Raw genomic sequence first — 26,570 nt, 5'->3', positions numbered from 1 at the left:
GCAGCGACCCTTCACAACGGTGCACTGTGCACCAACGCGTTCCTCCGACATGTCGAAAGCGTGCTTGCTGTCGTAAAGTTTGACGCCCTTTTCTTCATTGGAGCCAATAAAAAATTCAGAAGAGTCAATATGGCAAAATCCAGCTGGTTGGATTACACAACTTGCCGTGATGAACACTGGTCTAGCAGATGGCTGCGAGGGAGCTCTCCCACCGTGGAACGCCGACGTGACCGATGGTGGAGCAGCCGCCCTCTTTGGGTGCCGCATGCTCCCTATACACAGCGTCCCTTTAAAGTTGCCTTTACTACTGCATGCAAATGAATTTCTAACACGTCAATTCACCCATACCGTATTTACTCGCATAATGATCGCACTCGCATAATGATGGCACCCCTGAAGTTCGTCATCAAAATATGACTCTTTTTATTTCCCGCGCTATGATCGCAGCCTGAACTTGCCGCAGCCATATGTCGTATGTGTGCCAAGTCTAGACGACGGTGGTGTGCTTACGTTAGTTTCCTTCTCTTTCAAAGCGGACATGGCTACGTTATTGCCGCGGACTTGATGGTGTTAGCGATATTGGCAAGTGTGAGTTCATTATTGGTGCGGAAGAAACCCTCACTATATGCACATAATGTACTCACAAAACATAAAAAAACGCACTCGGCTTGCTGTGTCGGCAGCCGTGTCTTGATGTCCCACACTGTGACAGCACCACTTATTGGTCGACCTGTTCTCACCTCACAGCAAACTCGTTCCGGCGCGTTCCGTAATTCCGTAATCCCGGTGCGTTCCGTATTGAAACACTGCATTTTGCACCACTCGGTGGTCACTTGGTGGTCAGTGGAGTTTTTATTATGTTTTTATTTGTTATGTTTATTATGTTCATGAGACTTATCGTAAACATTCTGACCTGCAACTTGCGTTTTCTGCGCTGAAACTTTTTCCCGAAAAATTTACCTCGCGTAATGATCGCACCCCTAACTTTGTATCATATTTTTGGAAAAAAAGTGCGACCATTACGCGAGTAAATACGGTATTTTCTTTCACCCATATTGTCTTTTTTTCATATCTTCCTCATCGTTTCTGAAGGTACCAGCAATCTACATTTGCACTATTATAATGACTACATGTGTGAACTCGACCAATTATGCATTTATTTTGCAGGTATAAGGCACCACACTTTTTTTACGTTGCTGACAGATTTTGTTGGTTTAGTCACCAAAGAATGCCTGCTCATTAATAAAGCTTTAATGGTAATCACTTTCTTTCCCCCAACAATGGCGCTCCAATGCAGCATCTGGCATTTAGCAGGCAGCTGTGTAGTCACTGTCCAGTGAGTAGAGTAAAGGGGCCAGGCTACAACGAATGTGCGGTGGTTCCTCCAAGTGGGGAGGTGCTCCTGCCGAACAGGTTGTGGCTTGTGGGGGGTGGAGGGCTCCTGCGCCATCTGCACGTGTTGAGCAGAGGGCGCCCTCGTGCTGTTTCAGATCAGTGCCCAGCTGCCCGAGCCGGTGGCCTCGTCAGCCATCCGCTTTTACCTGCACCAGCTCAGGGCGGATGCCGCTGCCCACAGGTGGGTGCACACCCCCTTTTTAATCCGACATTTTGAGTAGGGGATGACCCCCAAACTCTAAGTACGCAATTCCACGTGTGCACATGAAACACGCCTTTCGAACAATTTGGTGCCAAGAGGAAAAATAAAACACAAGAAATGGCTTGCATATCTAGTTGCTTTGCTGCAAACGTCTTCGAGAGACGGTAGTCCTCTGTTGCCCCTTCTACCTAACGCCTTCTCCTCTCTTTCCTCCCACCACTCGCGCTGTTGCATTCCCCCCTCTCTCTCATTCCACGGTGAATGCAAACTGAACTTTGATCAATAAGATTCAGTTTTTTCATGTTCGTACGGTTCTCTCGCCATGTGTTGGAACCTTTTGTTTCTGTGGTTCTTAGAACAACCTAAAGACTCATCTTTTAAAGCAGAGCTTTCATCCTCTCAATGATGTCGTCTGTAGTCCACCGAGAACGCACTGCAGGAAAGCCAAATTTTCCTAACGATGATGATGATGGTGGGTAAAGGGAAGAAAAATTAAATTGTTTCCCATGGTCACAATCTAACCTGGGCCCCTCGCGTTATAAAGCCGACGTCTATCTGACCGCACCATTTCAGCACGGTGGAAGCATTTTGGATTTGGAGAGGGGAGCATGGTCGTGCAAAAGTGGACAGAAAATATACCGCTCCACCTAACGATGACGACCACCATACTAATCATCGTAAATAAATAGGGTCCGCTTGCTTCTGGGTTTATTAGTTTGTTGTTGGACTTGATTTTGGAAAGCTTTGTGTGCCCCCATCGTTGTTTCAATAGAGGAGTAGCTAATTTTTTTTTTATTTATCACATACGCCACAAAAATGGTCACCATGACTGGAATTGAACCTATGACCTTGAGTAACCTCAAGTAATTATTGGTGCCACTTTTTGAGGAGTTTGCAGTGCAGTTTTGATTTTATGTACAGTCATACGCCATTGATTCGAACTCGAAGGGGCCCGAAAATTTGTTCAAATTAAAAGAAGTTTGAATTAACAAACACTATAAACATAACTCTGCTGGGACCGCAGTGTCAGTCAGAATAAACTAGAAGTTCGAATTAAGGAGGTTCGACTGTATTTAATTTTGGTCACATCAAACTGTTTCACGATAACGGTGCTGCTTGATATAGCGGTTTGACTGGCATACACGCAGCTGCTATAACAAAATGCAAAAAATCCATCTGAATGCATGCAATGTGTACGTTTGACCTGTTCAAGTCCACATCCAACATAATATTGCCACAAGTAGATCTTGTCTTTGTGCTGCTGGCATTTACACTGGTGCTGGTGGCGCTCTGCGCTTGCGTCACCATTGCAGCAATGCAGGGTTGCTACGTGAAGTCCAGAATGCTGCAAGCTACTAGCACTGCCACCAAGCGACTCTTCAGTCAAAAGTCCTCATGTGGCACCCTGACTTGACTTTGTAACTATGTGAGCTGCTGTGTCTACGCCTAAAAGTAGATATCTCTCACCGTGGTGAAAAGTGAATGCGCTGACCACCCGTTCTTAATTAACAGATATCGTAATTACATCATGAATAATGGTGTGGATTATTTGGAATGCCCTCCCTGTTCAAAACTTCTCTCCAATGGTGGCCGCGAGTTCGATTCCCAGCCGCGACGGCCACCTTTCTGGTGGAGGCGAAAAGCGAAAACGCCCGTGTTCGAGATTTTGGCGTACGTTAAAGATCCCCAGGTAGTCGAAATTAATCCGGAGCCCTCCGCTACAGCACGCCTCATCACCTGTGTAGCCTCAGTGCATTAAACCTCATAATCAATCAACCAATGGTGGCCCTGTTTCACGTTAAACTCTGGGCACATTGAGGTCTGCAAAGACCGCACATGGAAGCAACTGCAAAGTGCCGGTCCTTGCTACAGTAGTGGTTCTGTTGTTGTACTGCAGGGCCCAGGTGGTGAATCGGCCGGGAGGGGTGACCATTGTGAAGGTGGGCGGCAGCCGGCACGACCTTTGCCCTCGGGCCGTGCCCCCGGCCCCCCAAAGGGAGGGCAGCAGTGCGGCACGTTCTTTGGGACACCTGGGGTCGGGCGGCCAGCTGGCAACCCCCCACCGGAGCATGACGCGACTGCCTGCGTCGGCACACCAAGGTGGGAAGGCCCTACTAGTTGCTTACTTCACTCAGCTTTAAGCGCAGAAGGGGGGAAGGGGGGGGGGGAGGAGAGAGAGAGAGAGAGAGAGAGAGAGAGAGAGAGAGAGAGAGAGAGAGAGAGAGAGAGAGAGAGAGAGAGAGAGAGAGAGAGAGAGAGAGAGAGAGAGAGAGAGAGAGAGAGAGAGAGAGAGAATGCGCATATTGTCTATGCAGTCAACTGCATAAAGCATAATCTAAACCTTGTGGAGTTCCTACATACCTCATTTACCTCATTCCACAGTGACCAAGGCTAGCTGCTGGCTGATTAAAGATTGCCCTCATCTCAGTGGAACTAAGGGCTGCATGGCAGTTCAAAATGATGTTGATTCCTCTGCCATTGCGGGTAGGGAATGCTCAGAGTGTTGAGTGCCACTTGTATGTGAAATTCCACCCTTAAGGAGAGACAGACGCCTGAGCAATGCCTTTCTGACATCAAACTCTCCCAGCCCCGGAATTCGCTCGAAGAGATTTACCCCAGTGGCTGAAGCGAGGATGGTGGCACTTGAGCCCTTGGGCCAGTTGTGCGGAGCTCTTGCCATAGCGAGAGGAAGGGTGGCAGGTGGGGACGCAGTCTGAGCATTGCATTAACTCGCGGTCCCCGATGGCGTCGCAGCTGTGCACAGCCGTAGCAACAGCCGGCTGAGCTCCCCTCCCGGCCTGTCCAAGCTGAACTCGCCCGTCAACCGGAGCCTCTCGGCGTTGAACAGTCGGCTAGGAACCGCACACACGAGCCGTGTGTCCAGTTGCGGGGTCACCGTCACCACCACTGCAGCTCACAAGAGCATGAGGTGAGTTTGGCAGTGGCCTGTCAAGGTCACCTTCCACTTCCCAGCTTGCTTGCACACCTCAAGTTATAAACCAAAGAAATCCGGCGGAATGGAGGGGAAGGGGAATAAATTGGGAAAATTGGGGCCATCTTTGCTGTACTGTGTGTGCCTTGCTCCAAGCATATATTCTCGATATGCACTGAAAAAAATAATAAGTGCTTGATGGTTGCATTGAAACTCGTGGGGGAGTACAGCTGGTGTAATTAACTAAATGCAGATGAGTTGTCGATATTGACGAGTTCATAGGTTCTGTGCACCAACGTGATTCACAGTGACAAATGAAAAGTGACAGCTGAGCCAGCAAAGCACTGGACAGCGTGTACCCTGGACTGGCTTGATCTGCGGCTTTTACCTAGGACAGCAGTACTGTGTTCTTTGTGAGCAGAAACCTGATTAGTACATGTTAAATGCTTGCGACTTGTTTCTGCCAATTCTCGTGGTCGGGGGTGCATAGGAGCAGGAAAGGAGAAAGCCACATACCGTATTTACTTGAATCTAACGCGCCCTCGATTGTAACGTGCACCCGTTTTTCCCGGTCCGAAGAAGAAAAAACGCTGTGTCCTCGATTGTAACGCGCATTAGACTCATTATTTAATACAAAAATGCAACTTTTTCTCACTTGGAACAAACAAGGTTTATTACAAAGGTGGCACGAAATGAAAGGTGCCGGTTATTGCCGGCAAGACAGTCACCATGATGACGGTTCGGGGCAGTGACACCCTGGCAGCTCTGTCGTTACGGGTCTCTGAGCCGCTTGCTGCTGCTGTGCGTACTCCGTCAGCGGGTCTTCTATTTGGGGTTTGGGGATATCGCCCCGCCCCCTCTTTTGTCCGCTGAACCCTTTGTGTGTCGCCTTGCTTGCTAAAATTTTCTCTTTGTTTGCGCCAGTCCCGCACACAAGTGTCCAGAAGACTGAACGCCCGTGACACGGCCCAATTTTCATTGCTTTCCACTAACAAGATTACTTTCTTCTTTAACACTGCATCATGGTGAACCCGCCGTATCTTCGCAGTGGGAAATTCCATGGCGGAAAGAACAGAGGAACGCAAAAAAAGACTACGCAGACAACAAAGGCAAACATGCGCTGACTACGAAGTGCGGGCTATGCGTTCAGTAGTCAAGCGGCCATATTGAAATGTCGATGGCGATACGGCGCTGCAGTTTTGTGTCGTACTCGATTGTAACGCATTTAGGGACCTATTTTTCCGGAAAAAAGGTGCGCGTTAGATTCGAGTAAATACAGTAGCTTCCTGGCACACCAATGTTCCACCCACAGCAATAAATGGCAGATGGCGTCCTCTGTTGCTCGCATTACTCTTAAAGGAGCCATTAAGAGAAAACATAAGTTTGGTTCATTAAAAAGATTGCCTCGTTAGAATCATACTGACACCACTTTTAACGTAAACTTTGCTCAAATAAGCTACATAATTAGGAAAAAAGGGAATGGCCATGCGACCCACTAGCTCATTTCCCGCAACAGAACCTATGATGTCACATGAGACAGCTCTGCGATTGGCGGAGGGCGGCAAAAGCAAACGCAAATTAGGCACAGTTTATAAGCTTGCTGAACGAGCTATTTGCGCTTAAATTTAGGGCACATTCTTTTTAAAGCCGTAAGAATGGTGGGACAAACAGAGTAAGTTACGAATGCACATGTAAACATAGAAGTACCGATGCGTACTGCTGTTGGTACTGTGCGCACTATGCTTGTTTAGCTGCACAGAACTGCGGAGCTTTGGGGTCGTCTCAGACGATACTGGCCTTTTGATTGACGGTACGATGTCTTACGTGACCATATTTGTCGAACGAGCACTATGTTTCAGGCAACGATTTTCTCCCAGAACAAAAACAAGTCAGGTTAAAGGAGGTCAAAAACAAACCAAAGGCACAAAACGGCATGCCACGGTATAGTGGCGCCATCTAGGTTTAACGTAAACAAACGCGTGAGCACCTCGATGCCAACGCTGCCGTACAAGGTGGAGACACCCTTTGAACGGTCCCGTGCCACTGCAATTGGTCAACGTGCTCAACGAGTCGTTCTTTTCGTTTCCCACGCGACCGAGCAAAGCGAACCAGATACGATGATTCAAACTTCGCCAGTTAACCGCGTTGCGGCGATAATTGTAGCGCGGTTTTGATACAATGACTTGCTTTGGTGGCGAGCGAGCGACACAAAATGGCGGCGCCAGCATATACGTGTCTCCACCCTGTACGGCAGACGCGTGAATCAAGGGACCCTAGGCTGCAGGGCGGTCTGTGATGTCATTGCGGACCACAAAAACACACGATTTAGCGGGAAAATCAAACTTTTAACTGAAATTGATTAATTTCTCAGTGAACAAAGCGTCGTTTGCATTCGGACAAGCACTGGGGGCACTAAAAACATGAAATCTTTCGAATAACACAAATTTGTATTTTGTCTTCATGGCTCCTTTAAGTCTTTTTGAGGAAGGATGTGTGTGCATGTGCATGACTGTGCACCCACTGTCATGTTCTCAACTGGTGCTCCCCAAAGGGGACAGCAAGGGCTGTGGGGCACTACGTAACGGCAGTGCGTGCTCTCTTCCTTCCCCCTTCCCTACCCAGCATTCCGACGCTGATGGAAGAGCCGTCCTCTCCTGCCACCGTGGGGATGGGAGGGCCCGTGCTGACGGTGTCCATCACCAGCAACCCCAAGGCCCCCAGCAGCCCGTCCCCACTGGGCCCCACCCCGTCGGGATCCTCGTCGTCGGCCACACCCCCGCCGTACGCCGAGGGCCCCAGCAGCAGCAGCCTGGGGGGGCCCCACCACAGCGGCTCCCTCAGCTCGGGCTGCTGCAACCTCAGGACAACGGGGGGAGCCCCCCCCTCTGCCACGGGGGAGGAGGAGCCAGCCCGCAACAAGGCCCAGGTGCGGTTCTCTTCATCGCTACTCGGGCTTGGGGGTCAGTTAAGGAATTTCGTCAGACCGTTGTCAAACATGCCATGAATTCTCCGGCCTGCACTCATCGGACCTCTTTGCAGCTTACAGCCAGTCACTGTCTGGTTAAAGGGGCCACAAAGGTGAAATACAAGTTTGATTCGCTAAAAAAACAGCTTTGTCCAAATAACAATGACGGCAATATTTTTAACACAAACTTTCGACAACTAAGCTAGAAGTAGAGAAAAACAAACAGGTAAAGCAGTTTTTATTTTGTACCATTAAAAACACACTTTTTTGCTTCTTTTTTTTCATTTTTAGGTATTTTCACAGCCACTAAAACATTCTAAGCCAAGTCTGTGGCAAGGCTAATGCCGATCTTTACCCTTCCCATAATTATCATACCAATGCACAATTGCATGTGTCATATTTTTCTGAGCATATTTTTCTCTAGCACATTTTTCTGAGAAGCAGTGTGTGTAGGTAGGTGGCGAGAAACTGAGAAGCATAGGCTTTGTTGTTCAAATTATGCAGCATCTCTATTGTACGGTGTTTCGTGAAAGAAGTGAGATAACTAAAGAGGTTCCAAAGTAGCAATCGAAGACGTGGCATTAGTAAGGCTTGTCGGGAATCTTCAAGTCCTGCCGTAGGCATTGTGTTTCCTCGCTCTCCCGTGACAAGCGCATTTTATTGTGCGTGGTTCTGGGGGCTGCCCTTTTTCTACCATCGTGGCGGCGTGGGGTAACGTTGCATAGGCCATTTGTGTTTCGTAGTGCAGCCGAATGCCATCGATTCATGCTGGGTTTAGTCGACAACAGTGCTGCCTCGCCTCAGGCACAGCCTCCCTCAGTGTATCTGGTGGGCCCCCCACCTTTGCAGCGGATATCAGTGTTCGAGCCGTACCCGATGCGGGACGCAGTGCAGCACTTCTGCGAGAAGCACCTGGACAAGATCAAGGCGTACATGCAGACCATCTTTGTCAAGCTTCCGCTGCCCTCCAAGTGCACCATCGAAGGTGTGTGATGTCCAATAGTGGTTGTGGCTGTCCTCTTCCTCTGTTCTGACATCCCCTTCTTTTCCCACGTGGACACCACCCCCACGCAGAGCGGCGTGCCAAGAAGCACGCCATCCTTCAGTTTGGCTGCCAGGGCAAAGGGGAGCACTGCCTGTACAGCCGGAGCCTCTTCGTCATGAAGACCAGGAGCCCCCGCATATGGATACACCTCATGTTCCTCGCCCTGCAGGTGAGAGGGGCAGAGTGACATGAAACGGTCGTGCCGCCACCACTGGAGGATATCACAGATCACGTCGTGTGTAGAGACATCACGTCCGTAGAGAAGCTCCTTCTTGCACCCAGTGGACACTTTTTGATCCGCTGTCTTTGCCGGTCCTCTTGATCTGCTCAGCCCTGTGAAGTCATTCGAGGTTTCCTCCGGGCCATCAGCTAAGCTAAATGTCTGCTTTTTTTATGCCTGTTGTTGTGTTTGCTTTTTTCCATGGAAAAGTTTTTACCAATTCATTAGCTTGGTTTAATTTCTTTTTTTTGTGCCAGTTATTGAAGCTTGCCGGAGAAACGGCCAATTTCAGTTTTCAAGCTGACAGTTGCAGATTGTTTGCCTCAATGTGAAGGTGTGGGAACGAAGTTATTATTTTCACTCTATATTTGCTTCGAAATCAGAAATTATTATTCGCGTAGGCTTAGTTTATTCCTAGAAAAACCATTTGTAATTGAGTACAACCCAAAAATGCTGCTGTGACAGGATCAGTCCTCACATTCAAGGTGTCCAGCCGTTAGTGTCCCCCTTGAGAGCATTTTTTAATTGCCCCCTAATGGGCCCTACACTGTAGGTGCTGTCTTTTGAGCGCACGTGATGCTCATGCTAAGTGACCTCACTCTTTGGTCAGGCCCGTTCCACAAGCGCCCTGAGCACCCGGGAGTCCTCTGTGAGCAGCCTGAAGAACTGCTGGGATACACTCAAGTATGACAACAAGTCATTCCTAGCCCTGGTGACCTCATCATTCCCTTCAGCCAAGGTAAGCCATATCTGCAAGGATCCATTGGCCTGCCACCCACCTGCCGCTTGAGCCAGGTCCTTGAACTTGTGCGCTGACAGCCAGGATTGCTGTATAGGTTTTATTCACTGGCGAGGCACGCATGCAGGCAACCATGTGAGTGCGCCGTCACTGGTTACGTCGGGCTCCGCTAGATGGCGGTACTTGTCCGTGCTTAGCACATGATGTTTGTTGGACGTTCCAAACTCTACCCCACCAAACGCAAAGTAATGCCTCGACTCCAATGTGAGTGTGATTGATAACATCTCTGTTGATACCACCGTTGAGAATTGGGTTGAAATGAAACAGACAATGCAAGCCGGTGTTTTTTTTTTTCAGCGGCGTGCGGGTGCAGTGGCACAAAGCACGCCATGCCCGTGGCCGTTTCCAGTGTTGCCAAGCGGAGAAATTAATAGCTAAACTTTTCAGTGAATACCATCTATTTAATGATGATTGGTTGATGGTAGGGTTTATTGCGCCAACGCTGTACAGGTGATGAGGTGCACCGTAGTGGAGGGCTCCGGACTAATTTTGACCACCTGAGTATCTTTTAACATGGACGGAAATCTTGAACACACGGGCGTTCTTGCTTTTCGCGTCCATTAGAATAGTGCTCCTTGGTATTGCCTATACTAATGCACACAAGCTATTGCATAGCAATCTTGACATTGGTGTGCAGTTTTAATGATGGCTGTATGCCAATTTGTTGTGTGTAACATAGGAAGCACTCCACCTGAACATCCAGAGGGTTGGCTAAGCAGTGAGAAGTGCAGTCCATTCCACAGAGTGGGAAGACGGATACGTACATGCTTGCACGCATACCTGCCAGGTTTCACGAATTATGCGGGAGACTACCGAATTTCGATGGTTTTGTTCGATTGTACGACTGAAACGAAAATCTCCCGAAAATTCACCCGCGTTTTGCCAAATCTTTCTCCAAGTCTGGCCACGTTGCGCCGTAGCTACCTGATAAACCAATTCATTCCTTCACCAATCGACACCGTTATCAGTGAAGAGCTGTAAAAGCATAGTCGTCCATGCACAAACGTTGAACCGATCAGTGCCGCAGCAATGCTGAATGCAAGAGGCAGTTCAGCATAGCATAAAAAATTGCACCCAGTTTCGAGCATCCATGTCTGGCAACCCTTGGTCACGTTCTTTTGGAGAAGTGTCACAGGGGCGAACATTGTTAGCCTCGACAGTATTGCCAGGACTTCCTGAAAAGGCCGGCGTCAGCCATGTTCAAGATTTAGCAAGTGACCAGTGATGTAGGCTGTTAGTTGAACGACACAGTTCGGTTCCTGCTCTGTTGTAACTAAATTAAAAATGCGTGTAAAAGATATATTGTGCATTGTGTTCCCACTAATCCCCCCCCCCCTATATTCAGCTTTCCCTAATGTGATCCCAGCGAACCTGGCAGGTATGCTGCATGTGTTCTATCCACACATTAGAAAAACTGTTTAGGTGACATTTTCAGTTTAAGCTTTTAGTTTCGTTGTGGAGCGTTACCACAAAACTCAGCCCAGCCAAGCGCACGTGAGCGAGTGCCTTGTGAGGAGCGCCTGGCATCGGCCAGCTCTACTTCCGAGAACACTCTCCCCAGCGTTCGTGGCCTGACCTCTCGCGTGGTTCTCCTTGCTAGTTCACGTGCAGCCGCACCTCAGGTGGGGAGCACAGGTGCCGAGTGTGCGAAGCCGGTGGCCGCGGGCTCTAGCGCGTACTAACACGGTCCACTTTAGGAGAGATGTAAAAGCCTGCGGACAAAGCGATGCGGGCCTGCCAGTCATGGAGAACTTTCAGCGGCAAGTTCCGAAATCCATGTGAGGTGCAACATCTGGGCCCCCAAAGAAGGGAGAGGGGCCGCTAGCTCTGCTGTTTCTCCAGCCTTGCACCACTAATGCAACTGCACCAATTTTCTTATTGCTTGGGTATGGTCAACACGGCATTGGAAAAAGCTGTGAGTGCCATGATAGCACCAATCATGCGGGCTGCGAGGGCAAACAAGGCATTAGCATATTTGCAGGCTGCTGTAAAGCACTCCTCTTTTTCCTCTTTATCATTGAGCACGTGTCGTTCAAAGACGACAGACTTTTTTTTTTTGTTCATGCAGGTGAATTTTATTCTTTCTGAGCCGCACACAAAACAAGTCCTGCTTGACCTTAAGTGTGCTTCCACATGGCAAATGGCAAAGTCCCCATTTCGTACTAAAGAGAAGTGGTTAAGGAGCAATGTTCCATCGAGGCTCATAGCGAGTCGGCCTTCACAGATGTATGCAGTCTCGTGACCAGCACTTGTGGTCTGATGCAGGACCAGGACAACCTGATAGCTGAGCTGCGCTGTGAGCGCTTCTTTGACGTTTTCGAGTACAACGGCCCGCTGACCCTGTGGGGCTGCTTCCTCTGCAACCACCCGGACAGGGCCCAGGGCTTCCTTCAGGAAGGGGAGCCCGTCATCGAGGTACTATACACGTTCCTTCCCCCCCACCCCCATACTGCATGTGTGCTTTGTACGGAATCAGAGCAGCGAAAGGAGAGCGTATAAAACTTTATAAGCCAGAAAAAGACAATGAGCTAGGTAATGTTTTCATTCTGTTTGGTATGGTGCAGATCTAGTATGTCATGCCATGTCTGCTGAAGTCTCTGCAGTGTTTGCTCAAAGTGTACTCATAGTATGTGGTAGAACTTATATTTTGACTATTCGATACAATATGGTTTAAGCAGTGCCCTTATTCACTTCTGATTCCATTCTGTTTGCCTAGGACTTGGTATTGAATGCACATGCTTCAATCTGGACATAAACAGAGAGCCGCTGTCTATTTTCTTCAGTTCATTCATCTTCTTGTACTGAAATCCGTTAGGCAGTGGCATAGCAACTGCTGGAAAATAGGTCAAAGTGTGCTTGGATCGTGCACATGGCTACCCAGTAACGATTTCCCTCTAAAACTTGCCCCTGAAGACATTGGTGACTTTGTTAACCAGCAAAGGAGTGAGGAGTCCTTCCGAGTCATCCCAGAGATTGGCAGTGATTTGAGCGTGCTCTTTTGCTTTGCGTTCACTGCATGCCCTGGGGTGTCACTTTGGTGCCATTTTTGACTGGTTCTCAAAAGTGCTGGACAAGCAAGCGGTCGCCGCAAGCCCATTCCTGTTTCATTTGTGGCGCATTGCTGTAGGTGCTTCATGCGCTGTGAAAGTGTGCGCTGCACCCCCTTCCTTTTTTTCCCATTCTTGATAACCAGGGGCAGCTGAAGGAGAAGAAGAGGAAATGGAAGCTGTTCCGGCACTGGAGGACGCGCTACTTCACGCTCTCGGGTGCCCACCTCTCGTACCGGGGACTGGTGAGTCACAATTGCCTGCTGCATAGAGTTTCATACAATAACTACTACAGAGGAATCTGGCGTTGCGATCATCCGCCGCGATGGGCGTGATGGGTAGTTCTGGATTCGGATTGGCACTCGATGGCTTGCGCAAGTTATTGTGGATTGAATCGTGCAGCCAGTTTCGTTTTCGTTTTGGACTTGCATGAACGCGTTTGCCTGTGTTGGAAGAAGTATTCAAAAATACGTTTTTCCCTGAACTGTACGTCGCACACGCACTGGCTCCCTGAGTGGGAATGTTTTGTAACTATAGTTGTGAATCGGGTGGGTTATGAATTCATTGTTGGCACAGCAAGCACGACGAAAACACAAATGACGACGCTTTATGCAGCGAAGTTGCCTGCGCATTAGGAGTTGCGGCGCTGCTCATTTGGAAAAGCAATGTATTTTCGAAGCCGACGACGGTTGTGAACTGCTTGGAACAGCCACGCTTTTCGTGCAAATGCCAGCTCCTACGGCGTAGAACAGCAGTACCGGCGGCTGATAGGAATGCAGCTTGATGAATGTCATTTACTTAGGCTAAAATACTTCTCCAAGCTGATCAATTTCTTTTTTTAGGAGCACAAAACTTTTCTTAGTATTAAAAACTACAAGTGCCGAAACTTTTACAAATAGTTTTGAAGAAGTCTGCATCCCGCTGTAGTTGGTGGCAAATGGCAAACCTACTTTGCAAACCTCCTCGACTCCGCTTCTGCTTTTTATTAAACACGCCGTTTTATTTCGTACAAAATCAATTTTTGGTCACTAGCTTCTTTGTTTGCCATGTAATTTGTAAACAGCAAACTGGGCAAAAAAACACAATTTGCGCAGCCAGAGGCCTGTTTCGATCCTATACAATCCGGTTCCAGAACTGCCCATCATTCCCATCGAAGTGTAAGCGCCGCCTCGGAGTTTGCGTTGACACTAGCGCCGGTTTCCACTGTAGTTAATGTAGTATGAAACTCCATGGCCTGCTGTGCATTGATGACGACGGTGTGGTCTCCCTCTCTCCCCTCACCTCTGTGGCCAGAAGGACGACAAGGAGGCGCAGCCCATCGAGGTGAGCCAGATCCGCAGCGTGCGCCCCATCGGCAGCCGGGGCCGCCACATCCCCAAGGCCTTCGAGATCTTCACCTCGGACAAGACCTTCGTGCTCAAGGCCAAGGACAGCCGCAACACCGAGCAGTGGGTCCAGTGCCTCTCCATCGCCCTGGCACGCTCGCACGCACGCGAGCTCGCACACTGACCACTGCACGTGCCACGGGCACCTTCTTCTTCTCCTTTAGGAAGGAGCGTAACTACGCCGTCCTTGTAAGGGGCAACCTGTTGTTGGACATGGGCAAGGGGGTGTATTTTAACTCGGCATGCCTATGGGATAACGCCACGTGGACCATAATGGAATCTTAGGGTGTTGAAATGCAGTCTAACACCTGTGCTACATGGGCATGTCAAAGGCCTTCGAGTGCTTTGTCTGTCGAGTGAACTGCCAATCACACTCTGTACACAGTGCACAGGAAAGGCCACAGAGTCACCTGTCCGTGTAAATGACTGGAACTCCATTGAGAGTTTCAGAGGCCTCCGACTCCGCTGTCAAATGAAAGTTTGTGTAGCACAGGTATAACTTTGTTTCGTGTAAATGACCAGCCACCAGCTTAGCCATTTTATTGAGAGGAGTTCACCTCGTGCCTTCCCACTGCCTTTTTTTTTTTTTTTGTCACTGTTTCATTTTCGTTTTTTGGCTTGGTAGTTGCCTGTATACTCGCTTGCTATTGTCAACATGTAGCAGTTTCAGCAGCAGGAAAAGCAGTGGCTAGCGTAATATGTACGCAGCAATTATGACACACTGTCCAGATCCGTCACTTCTTATTCTAACCTTCGTTCGCCCGTTTGTCACAAATTTAGCCGGGGGTAATTGTGTGCACGGGTACTGTATCAAAGTGCCTCTTTGTATGAACAGCATGGTGCACGATCAATAATGTTGGATCAAGGTTTACATGTGGTGCTAGTGATACCCTACCTTACTGGCTCAGTGGGTAAGGCGCTGTGCTGCTGAGCCCAAGGACGTTGGTTCGATTCCCGGCCGTGGCAGCCGCTTTTCTGATGGAGGCGAAAAGCAAAAACGCCCTGAAAAAAACCTGAAAATCCTTCACTAGCATCAAATCTCATACAGGCAAGCATTTTTATTTTGGCCCCTTTTAGAAAATGCCCATGGCTGATATTCTAACTGCCGTGCAACTCATCATAAAATACAGTAGAAACAAGAGGGGGAAAAGTGGCGCAACAGCCAAGGTCAGTAGCTGCAAGATACTAAACAGCCCTCCACTCAACACATACAAAGCACAATATTTGAACACCCCCTCCCCAAAAAAAGGAAAACTTCACTTGGCTCAGAACATTTCTCACTCCTTGCCAAAGATACTTTCTTATGTTTTATTGGACACAGTTTCCTAGGCCACCGTTCAAAACATGTTCCACAGTGGCATTTCACATGTGCAATGATAAAGCAAAGACGGCAAGCTCAAACATCCAATGAAAGATCAAATTTTCAACTCTGTTTCTTTCACTTCGTGTGTTTTTTTCTACAATGCAGACATGCCCGGCAGGCTGGTAACATACAGTATTCAGACTCGACCACAGGAATGGATGGGTGGATGGATGAAGATGACGATGTTGACAGTATATATATGTGTGTGTATCTATATATAAGGGGGTTTTAGGTTGTGTGCATACGTGTACTCACATAATACAATAACTTATCCTGGTTGGAGTGAATGCTCTGCTTAGACAAGATGAGACAGCAGCACATAGTCAGGTGCTGACAACAAAACATTAACAGAACATGCTTCATGAAAGTATATATGTATGCATATAATATATAAGCACTGGAAACAAGCAGTGAAGAGTGCTGTGAGCTCCAATTATGACAAATTTTCAGAAAGTACCTAGGTGGGATGCGAGCATACAGTCTCGGGGTATGCATCAATGGATACATCTGTGGGTTAGGGTTGCAGAAGCAGCTGCCATTATTTAACACTTTCGTTAGGCTAGTTAGGTGTTTATTGCGAGCATATATAAATATATACATTAATTATACAAGTTATTTCTTATTTATCAAAATGCTTCAAGAGCAACAACACTGTTCATCTCACTCAGCTCTTCTTTAACCTGTGCACATAAAAGAGAACGGACACCATAGAAAAGCTATCACAAAAAATGGAACAGAAAGAGGAGGCAGGAGACGAAGGAACACTCGTGTCATCTTTTTCAACATCACATGTGCCAGTGCCAATTCGTCCAACGTTCCGTCCTTTTCAGCTAGATTTCCTCTGCTGTAGCGGACCATTTTCCATGTGCTAATTGTTTGCAAAACTGAATGGTCCGGTTCCTCTTCTTCTCTCCTGCCGCTGGTTCTGGTCGGATAGCAGCAGATCGTTTTGTAGCCACAGCTTGCAAAAAAAAAGCAAACAAGTGACAGTGTAAGACAAGAGGATGCACACGGCTTTGTTCTATGTGGTTACTTGCAGTCGCACTTGCTGAGCGTCCTTTTTCATGCGGGAATATTAAAGCAACGTTATTCACGGTTGAAACAAGAAGTCATTCGGCCCTCAGTGTTTCTTTAAACACGAGCCCTAACCTGGCAGGTGAAAAAATTGGCGCAGCTTGCACTAGTGGTGCAAGGCTGGAGAAACAGCAGAGCTGGCAGTCTTGCCTAGGAGGAAGTTCTTTGAGCTCCTTGTTGGTCTTGTGGACTCGAACTCGCTCTTCGGGGAAGCACGTGGAAATGTAAACGAGTCCGCGACTCTTCTCGGACATGTCCTGATGGAGAGAAACCATGCGGCTTCCTGGGCCGACATCTTGATTGCCTTGAGCATGTTCAAAGCAAGCGCCTTGAGCACTTCAGGGCAACCCATGCCCCCACATTCCTCCAATATCTTGGCCATGGCCTTCTGCAGGGTGGACATTCCGTGGTTGGCCTTGTTCACATAGTCGACGACATACGAGTAACAGACGTAGTGCTTGAGAATGACCTGAATGTCCATGTCGGAGTCGAGCAGAGGCAATTCAGGGGTTGAATGAGCTGACCCACTTCTGATTGGCGCGGCTTGTACAAATTTGCAGGGACAACTGACTCTGGCCTGTGTGTTCAAGCTTTTGGAGCACATTAAAGATCCCCTGGTGGTCAAAATTAATCCGGAGCCCTCCACTACGGTGCACCTCATCGTCTGTGAAGCGTCGGTGCATTAAACCTCACATTCAATCAATCAATCAACAACTGGCTCCGGCTCTGAGAGTCTTTTAAGTAGTGACCCTCGTGTACGCCAAAGCAGTGCCAGAACTGTTCAATGTCATCGAATGTCGTGCGTTCCAGGCAGTCGTGAATCTTTTCATAGAGATCACTTTGCCTTTCAATGCGTTTGCGCTTGTCCGTGTCTCCTTTATCGTCTGAATCTCGCTGCCGGCCATCGCGAACAGGGTTGGGTGGAGAGACTTGACCTTATGCGCCTGACCCAGGTATATCTGCAAAAACGACAACTTGTCGCCGTTACCATAAACCAGAGAAATCTGGGCCCTTCTCCCGGAGCCATGACCAAGTAGTGGCGAAACATGTTACACGGCGGCAGGATGGAAGACAAACCATGACAGATGAAGGGATGATTTAATGGGTAGCCATATCGGCACAAGCATTCGAGGTATGCGGTATTCCATTCATCATCTTCGTCAGGTTAACATGGCGCAGTGCGCCAGTGCTGGCTTCTTCCTTCTCGTAGCATTTTGCACTTGGCATGTTATGTTGTTGGTATTTTTTCCAGGCGCTCCTCACGAGACGCACGCTCACGTGCACTCAACATTTTTTTTTTTGTATTTTTTCTGCATATGGACGGCACAACTAACAGCTTAACTCTTTCGTTACCACGCCTATTCAAATCGATCACCGGTGATCGATGATTTATATTGCCTATTTCGACATGTTGTAGTCGTTTCTCGTACACCTAATGCGGCCAGTGGTTAGTCTAGGCACTGTCCTTTTATAATCAATTGAAATTTTCCCGCTCCGGCGACGTTGAGATTTTTGACAGCGTTTTTTGCGAGCTGAGGTGCGTGTGTTTTTGAGGAAGGGGGCGTGGCTGCTGCACTTGATAAAAAAGGATGCAGATCGTGGTTAGGTTGCATTACCATAATATTTTTTTTGTCAAAAGGCTCCTGGCAAGTCAAATACCAAATACTGTGGTCAGCTTTGTAATCCGACAGCGTTGAGAGGTGATAATTACTTGAAAATGGCCCCAGCTATTCACTAATGATCTTTGGTTCGGGCAAAGGGCAGCTTTATTATCCCAAAGCTTATTTCTGATGGTCCCCCGCATGTCTAGCAAGTGTGCCTGCCATTTTCAACCAGTTTCCAGCAGTTTCGGTTTCGTTTTTGCATTGCGAAATTCATGTTTGGCGCTAATACGCAGTTACCCAACTACAAGCTCATTTGCCATGGTGCCTCCGTTGCCCGCTACTGCTCCTCAAAACAAGCATTCCGCTTCCGCTTCCAATTTATCTACGCCTTGCTTCTGCGATAAGAGCTTCCGCTGAAAGTCAAACGATAACACCCAGTCGTCGGGTGTCAGTTCAGACGAGGAGAACGCTTCCAATTGGCCTTGAACACCGCCAGCTGTTCACCGGCCAGTTTCGGTTTCACACGAGGGTATTTCCGGAGGTCTAGTGTGGCTTCTTAGTAGTACAGCCTATTCTGACGAAGTCTCCAACAGCCTTGTATTTGTTTCTTTCCAAAATTGTTGGGTGGCGCTGCCATGTAGTAGGCTCGTAGGGCTGAACTTGCTTCACAGCCCGACGGCTGATTGGTGAGAGCTTGCTGGGCATGATTCTAGCGCATCGTACCTTATTCCTGCAAGCAGGGCTACCATAGTGAGCCAGAACATGATAATAAACCGCAAATGAAAGTTCTGACTGATAAGTGATCATCAGAACGTCAACAAGCAAATACCAAAGAGTTTGGTTCTCAACTCCAAGCGGATTTTTTCACATCGCTTGCTTGCCTTCAATATTGTGCCGGTCATAATCATTGACAAGGTGTTTTTACATCACGTTCAGGCTTATTTGGGCCTTTAATAATGTGAAATTACCAGATTTCTTCTAGAGAACCATCCAAAATAGCAAAATTTGAAATAGTGGTTGGGCTTCACCACATGGCACAGGCACCACGCGGGCTAACATTTTCTTTTATATCTGACAAATTGTACTGCGCAACTCAATTTTTTTTCTAGGACGGGTTTTTGAAATGTCTACCTAGAAAATGTATATTCTAATTTTTTTCTACTCCTGGTCGTTTATTATACACAACTTACTTTTTCTTATTTTCTTCCACGCGTGGACAAAAATTTCGAATTCGATCATTTTTTTCGCAATCATTATTTAGGAAAACATTATTCAAATTAGTGTCGTTGGAAAGCGCGTGGAATAATCTGCATTTTATGTCACTGCAATGTATGCCTAACCAATATGTATAGCACAAAAAAAATATTTTGTTAGACCTCTCAAAATTGGTCAATTTCCCGCGGTAACGAAAGAGTTAAACAGCTGTGCTGTTAAAATGCTCCTGCGCGGTGCATGTCACTGGAAATGTTTTGCAGAAAAGGCTGTTTTTATGCACATCACTGCTATCCCAAGCTGTCTCATGTTTATCATTTTTGGCAGGTGTGAGGCAGAGACCACATTTTGCTTGTGTACAAGGACAGTGGCACTTGCTGTACACCGTACGAACGGTGAAACAAAATTGCCTTTAGGTTCACTCACTTGGGTGACGTCACCAAGCAAGCAACACGAGGCGAGTGGGAAAAAAAAAAAAAAGTGTGCTGAAAAATATAGCAATGCCTAACAAGGCTTCCCACCCCTCCTCTTTCTTTTTTTTTTTTTTTTTTTCCTTTGTGATTGTGCTGGCAGTATGTTACAAACGTGTGGACAATTTTTTGCTACGACTTGTCCTTGCTATTGAAGGACTGTTTTCAAGAGACTGTGCCTTGAGCTTTTTGAGAATACTAACCATGGCTGGGAACGGGGGAGGTAATTTTGCAAGTTTTAGAATGCCAAGCTGAAGAAGCCAGGCAAGTAACTGTCCTGCAGGAAAAGCTGTAAATGTGCGTGTGCACTTACCCAGGCTTGACCATCATCACTGTAGCAAGCCTCCTGTAGGGCTTTTTGACTACTGCGGTGCTCAAATGCGTAGAGATTGTGTGTGCTTCAGGCACTGCATCAACTGTGTTGTGTGCTGCACTAGTTTGTCACTGGGAATTCTGTCTCCAAACGATACTCTGTTTCGATACTGCCCAATTGGAATGTCATTTACTGTGGGGAGGAAACCCAGCACAGTTGTACCAAAGCATGGAGCGAGCGTGCGTTGCCAAGAAACTGCCCACAGTTCCAGCCAACCAAATGTAGCATCTGCGGGTGCCATACAAGATTCATGTGGCAATGCTAAGGAGTGCTGGTAGTGAACCAGTGCAATATTTGAAGCCAGTCTTTGAAGCTTCTCTATAGTAGTGTTCCAGTTGTGCCCATGAGTCAGGCCAGTACTCTCGTGTTGTGTTTTGTGCTGTTTTTACTTTAAGAAACGTGCCTTGACTTGAGCCTTTGGTGCCTTTCTTCACACTGCGCAAGTGGGGGCAGGGCTAAAGTATGCTAGAGATCATTGTGATGCCGTTTTTTTGTATTCTTTTAATCTCGGGAGCAATTTTCTAGCTATGTGGTGGGGGGGGGGTCCTGCAGAGTGTGGTCATTGTTGCATGGATTCCAACAAACCAGAAGGCTGTGTTGAGGTCACATGACCATGAGAAGGGAGGTGCATCACAGGAGTCCTGTAAAAGATGTGTGCTGACACGGCGTAAGGAAAAGGCCCCACCAAATGAGTTCTTAGAGTGGAAACTCATGCAAAAATGACAGTGTGGAAGTAAAAAAAGGCCTTCGCATAATCATCAACTATATGTGACAGCACCTCAAGCGCGAAACCGGTTCGCAAAGTACAGGAGACTTGTGCAGTTCTCAAAGGCGCACTTTCGCCGTATTATGTATAGAACAAGAAACGACAATTCCAAATGCTTCATATGCTTCACCTGTGTTGGAATTGAGCGCAGAAGGTGAAGCCTAGTGCGAGTGCAGTTGCAGTTTGTGCCAAGTGATGGTGTACTCCAGTAATGTACCACTGTTTTTTTTTTTTCTTTCTGTATGTTTCAAAACAATGCAAGCTCCCTCTTTCTTGGTGCCGTAGATAACTCACTGCCTATAAGAGTGCCTTAAGGACTTCAGGCACTTCAAGTTGCCATTGCTTGCACGGCTTCACAGAAGTGGCCGTGATGTGTGCAAATCCGTCCATGCTTTTTCTCGCATACAAATGGGCACTTGCAATGACCTTGTTGGATGTCACATTTTGAATGTTTAACTGGCCCCATAGTGTTAACGGCCTGTACAGTCAGTTAAACGGTGATTTCCTAGGCCTTCGTGGCTCCTTTCGCCATAATGTTACGTTATCTTGGGCTTTAGGTGACAGTCTGCTAACCTTATCAGACCATGCGGTAGTGTAGGCTCACTGTTGGCCCTGCTGGTCAAGTGCTACGTGACCAAGAATTCTTACTCGCCGCGCGAGAGTAGTGGAACTTTGTTGTCACAAAGAAATGCTTTGCGTTACAACCACAGCTGTTTTTTTTTTTTATTCCAAGGTGTTTGGTTTTAGCATAAGCCTCTCTCAGTTACTGAATAAGCTGTGCTATGGGGTTAATCACTGGACTGGCTGCATACATTTTCGTGTCTGTTATTAAGCTAATCATTTTTGCAACTTAGTTGCACCATGCAAATGTAAGCTAGCTGAAAAACAGCTGCTGCTGGGACGTTTCCAAGTGCAGTGAATGCATTGAGCAAATCGCTCAACCTAAGGCTCTATGTGCTAAGTGAGCTTCTATGCCTGGCCACTGCCATGGGTGCAGAAATGAACGTCCTTTTAAAGTGGGGTGAAAAACATCTCTACAAGCTGAACAAGTCAACTGAAGCGGGCTAGTTGGTGCATGATGCTACTCTAAGTAGTACCTCTACAAGACCAGCATTAGGCACGGGTTGCTGAGGTTGTTTAAAGAAAAAAAATTGTATTATTGATTTGTGTGTGTGTTCACAGAGCTTTTATCCATATGAAAAGACCGTTGCTTGAGATGAGTGTAAATAGGGCTAATATTTATTACGGGAGACTGTTTTTTTGTATGTACTGCACAGCGCTATCTACTAAAAGTGTTTTTATCTTTATCTTCTCTACTTTGGGAGTTTTATGGCTCTAACTAGGAGCAAGGTCTGTTCGGGCAGCTCTGAAGCACCGGTGGTTGCTCCGGGCTGGCTCTAGAGTGTGTCCGCCAGCGAGTGCCTTCTTTCCCCTTCAGAGTGCCCAAATAAATGACTATTTAGACGTTGCTGCGTTGTCACTGCCTCTTGAGCAAAATGTGCGGCAGCTGGGCGCATTTTCCAGGGTGAATGTTGGCTTTGCAAATGCTCCCCTTGGAGGTTCTTCTTCTGTCTTGCTGCTTGCAGAGAGGGTCTGCGACAGCTTTTCCAGGCTGGACAATTTCTGGGAAGGATGGAGAGGTTGTTTGTTTAGCTGCCATCGTGAGTAGCACACAGTTTGGGGCTGGACCCTCAAAGAGACGGATGCACCTCTTAAATTAAGGCGGCCATGTGTACAAAACACAAGTTTGGTTCATTCGAAAGATTGCCTCATTAGAATCTTACTGACACCACTTTTAACGCACACTTCGCTGAAATAAGCTGTATAATTAGGAAAAAAGGGAATGCCCGTGCGACCCACTAGCTCATTTCCTACAACAGAACCACTGATGTCATATGCCCTGTTGTGCAATTGGCCGACGCCGGCAAACGCAAATTAGACAAGGCCTAATAAGCTTGCCAAACGAGCTGTTTGCGCTTAAATGAAACGCATACTCATTTTACAGCAGTAAGAATGGTGGGGTAAACAATGAAAGTTATGAAAATACACGTAAACGTAGAAGTAGAGATGCGCACTGCCGTTGGTACTGGGTGCACTGTGCTTGTTTTAGCTGGACAGCAGACCACCACTTTTGAGTTGTCTTACATGACACTGGCCAACTGGCATAACCGACGTCTTGCGTTACCTTGTTTGTTAAGCATACCCCATGTGTCACAAAGCAATGGTGCACAACGGTCCACAGCTGACTAAGGTAGCGCCATCTGGGAGGACTGACGGTAAGCAAGGCTGTAGAGACTGATGGCGCACTCGAAGTTTGTTTGAATATCCACCCTCATGACTTCATGGCAGACATCGCGAAAACACCCCATTTGGTAGGAAAATCGAAATTTTAACCTAAATTGATTAATTTCTCAGTGAATACGGGATCATTTGCTGCCGGACAAGTGCTGGGGGCAATATAAAACGCGAAATCTTTCAAATAAGACAAATTTGTATTTTGTCTGCATGGCACCTTTAAACAATAAACAAGGCTGAAAATTAGAATGGCAGTTGGCCAGTGTGCTGCACCTTACTACAAATGCCAGTTACTATCCCACTGCCGCGGTGGCTCAGTGGCTAAGGCGTTGCGCTGCTGAGCACGAGGTCGCGGGTTCGATTACCGGCCGCGGCGGCGGCTTTTCTGATGGAGGCGAAAAGCAAAAACGCCCGTGTGCGCGAGATTTCGGCACATGTTAAAGATCCCCAGGTGGTCAAAATTAATCCGGAGCCCTCCACTACAGCGTGCCTCATTGCCTGCATTGCGTCGGCGCATTAAGCCCTACAATCAATCAATCAATCAATCAATCAACCAGTTACTATCCCACTGAAAAAGCTGCTAACTGGCACGTTACAGAGTGAACAAGCGTAAAAATGGGCCAGTGCATAAACATTTGCACCTTTTATGTTTTGTGAAACATTGGCAAATGCTTGCACACAACTTATAAATCAGCTTTCCCACCCACCTTTTTGGCACCCTTGGCACAGCCTGGCCCACTCGAGGTGTCCTTTGAAAGCAGCTGTCTTCCAACCTCTAATGATGGCAGGCCTTCGTAAAACCTCTCCTGTGGCGATATGTTGACTCCTCTGGCAACCTGCATGTTGCATGCCTCCTTTATTTATTTTCCGAATCCCAAACACACAATTGTTGCTCTCTCCAAAAGTATGACTAAGTGCACCCCTTTCATTTCAGTTTCTCAGATGATGGCCTATCATACCATTTGACATTTATTAAAGGCACATCATAGGTATGAATTGAGACTTGTTGGGTGTAAGTGCCCTTAAATAATTTGGGGGAAAAAGTATCTCCGAATGACTTCTAAGTTAAGCCTCTATATGACTGTCACTTTAGTAGAGTTCTTAATTTTTTATTACTGAAGGAATTTAGGCTGCGTCGAAGTGCAGATGGTTTTAGAAACGATTGCTTTCATAGATGCCTTGTTTTGCATTTCCTTTCCCGGGTGCCACTAGACGCCGAGGGCAGTTTTCACACAGGTGTCTGGCACTGGCTCGGCAACTGCCCTCCCCATCACACTTTTGGAGGAGCGCCTCGCACCACCTTGGCAAACCGCCCTCCCCCTAACAATATTGCGACACTCTCCTCACGATACTCTTGCTCAAGAAATTTTCGCTAACTTGAGTGTAAGTTAATGCTTCTACAAGATGGGCCACAGACTTTGTTGCGTACTGTGGCAGCTTTTGAAAGTTGTCGGGGCTGCTGGGTGAGCCACTCGGAAATGCCGGCCCGTTCCCCGTTGCTGTGGGTAATAAACTATAGAGACATCATTAGCCTAAGAGAGATTCGTTTACATTTCATACACTGCCATTATGAGCATTCACTTTACCACCGAGGGTGCCTTCAAGGTTCTTGCAAAGTCTTGCTCCATTCACTCTTCCCTTTGGCCGACTTCCGCTCTCTGTATGAACAAGGGTGATTTTTCTATGGGCTCTTCCTGGAATTCTGAGAGTGGTGAGCTCGATGCTTTGTAACTGATTAATGTGAGAGTTTGGGCAAATTGGTACTCCATTGAACTAACGCTTACACCGCAAAGAACAGGACGAAGAGTGGTGACAGGGACAAGCGCTGACTTCCAACTAATACAGTAGCCAACTGTTTTTTTAGACTCCAAAAATTCGGACTTGCTGGATATTCCGTACTTTCCCGAGGAACCGCCTGTTGCCCAATAGAAGTAATGGCTCACGGATTTTTCGAACTGCTCTTTTATTCAGACTATTTTCGTTCCCCTCCAGGTCCCAAAAATCGGTTAGCTACAGTATTTTATTTCGGAAAGCACATATTTAAGTATTGACACATCAGCCAAGCAGCGTGAACAAGCCGCTTTCAGCGAAAGAATTGGGTTATCTGTTGCCTGCGGTGGTGCTCCCCATGCGCTAAATCACATCCTCATTTTTGTTTGGCTGTTTTCCTAATAGATAATAGGCTGGTTATCTTCATTATGTGCAGTGACTGCTGGTTTCCAGGCTTGTTCGCACAGCTCGGCTGATGTGTCAATACCTAAATACGTGTTTTCAGAAATAAAATATTAGTTGGAAGTCAGCGCTTGTCTGTGTCACCACTCTTCGTCCTCCGTCGTGTTGTTCGCGCTGTAGGCATCTTTGACTGCGTAGCAGCCGGGATGTCAACACAAGTTGCAGGCATTGTATGACTGTGTATTCGCAATATTTGCAAAAGATGACTATGTATTTGCAATATTAGACGTGCTAGAGCTTGGGCTACTGTACAGGCTACTGTTATGCAAATTATTTCATTATGGCCATTTGTTAATCCCCTTGTCGCGAAAGAATTCCCGCCACAGTTAGTCTGAACGCTCGCTAGCTCGTGAAACTCCTTACTTCGCGATTGTTTTGCACAATGTCATCCAATGCGCTAGACATAGTGCCAGTGCCGAAAAGTGCCAGGGGCATCACAACCATTTATTTTCCTCTAATTGTCCTGCAATTTGTGCTAAACTGGGCAAACGCGTAATTTTATTTTGACTGTGAAATTGATTAAATTGAATCGAGGTTGGTACTGTGCGCTACTCGTCCCTTTAGAAGGTGTGGGCGCAGTGCTATGGCTTGAGTGCCAGCGCCAAGCGACTCTTCGAGAACATACTTTTCGAAGTCCCCTCCAAACCTCGGGGTACCAGGCAATCCGCGTGAAGGCTGGGGCGAACCGAAACTGCTTGAACAAACGCCGCCCCCGCGTTCGTAATTTCCTCGGAAAATTTCAGTGCCCGTCACAACGCCCGCCACAGAATCCGCCGCGGAAGGAAGAGCACACTGTAAGGTAGCACCAGAGTCGTTCAATGCTTAGATCTAACTCGGGTAGCACTCACCCGTCTATTGAGCAATTCCAGCTCGTAGGTGCTGAGACTTTTGCCGATGTCCTTCTCGCGTGACTCAGTCGCACTAGCCTGTGGCCTTCGCACAGCCGTCGAAGGCATTAAGGATTTGTTTGGTTTGGCTCTTCCCTCCATGGGTTTGTCCGTCCCGCGTCCGTCCCGGGCACAAAATTGGTGCGTTTGATTTGCCTACTACGTAGAAGTGCAGCTTATTACACCAAGAGTGTACCCAGTGTACCCAGAATGCGTGTCTTTTTTGCGACTCCCTTTTTGAGCGGCATTGGAATTGAACATGAATTGAAGTCAAAGCTTGTGGTTTTTTTATTTGCCAGTTCAG

General features: G+C 47.4%; 2 protein-coding genes across 4 annotated transcripts in view; one reads left to right on the top strand and one right to left on the bottom strand.

Moving 5' to 3' along the window:
- Positions 1-18,310, top strand: part of Melt (ventricular zone expressed PH domain-containing protein melted) — a 31,603-nt gene extending 13,293 nt beyond the window's left edge. Inside the window, exons 8-17 of one of the 3 annotated variants that reach the window (XM_077677109.1) lie at positions 1,491-1,576; positions 3,495-3,697; positions 4,352-4,526; positions 7,152-7,455; positions 8,344-8,479; positions 8,569-8,708; positions 9,370-9,498; positions 11,824-11,973; positions 12,752-12,850; positions 13,902-18,310. In XM_077677109.1, the coding sequence (XP_077533235.1) occupies positions 1,491-1,576; positions 3,495-3,697; positions 4,352-4,526; positions 7,152-7,455; positions 8,344-8,479; positions 8,569-8,708; positions 9,370-9,498; positions 11,824-11,973; positions 12,752-12,850; positions 13,902-14,114 (1,635 nt within the window). In that variant the 3' untranslated portion in view covers positions 14,115-18,310. Of the gene's footprint in view, positions 1-1,490; positions 1,577-3,494; positions 3,698-4,351; positions 4,527-7,151; positions 7,456-8,343; positions 8,480-8,568; positions 8,709-9,369; positions 9,499-11,823; positions 11,974-12,751; positions 12,851-13,898 lie in introns of all 3 variants that reach the window. The other 2 variants (XM_077677108.1, XM_077677107.1) reach the window with 2 other exon arrangements.
- Positions 18,311-22,063: 3,753 nt separating this feature from the next.
- LOC144145475 (uncharacterized) lies at positions 22,064-26,403 on the bottom strand. The gene is made up of 3 exons (XM_077677105.1): positions 26,228-26,403; positions 23,855-23,983; positions 22,064-22,475 (listed from the first exon to the last, which is right to left on the bottom strand). Exons 1-3 carry the CDS (start codon positions 26,366-26,368, stop codon positions 22,308-22,310), a joined length of 438 nt encoding a protein of 145 aa, XP_077533231.1. The 5' UTR covers positions 26,369-26,403; the 3' UTR covers positions 22,064-22,307.
- Positions 26,404-26,570: the final 167 nt, after the last annotated feature.

The sequence above is a fragment of the Haemaphysalis longicornis genome, unplaced genomic scaffold (assembly GCF_048455015.1).
Source record: "Haemaphysalis longicornis isolate Haplotype H1 unplaced genomic scaffold, Haemaphysalis longicornis Haplotype H1 scaffold_7, whole genome shotgun sequence".
Classification (NCBI taxonomy): Eukaryota; Metazoa; Arthropoda; class Arachnida; order Ixodida; family Ixodidae; genus Haemaphysalis; species Haemaphysalis longicornis.
The sequence above is the reverse complement of the archived record's forward strand: the minus strand, read 5'-3'. Positions and strand labels throughout refer to the sequence as shown.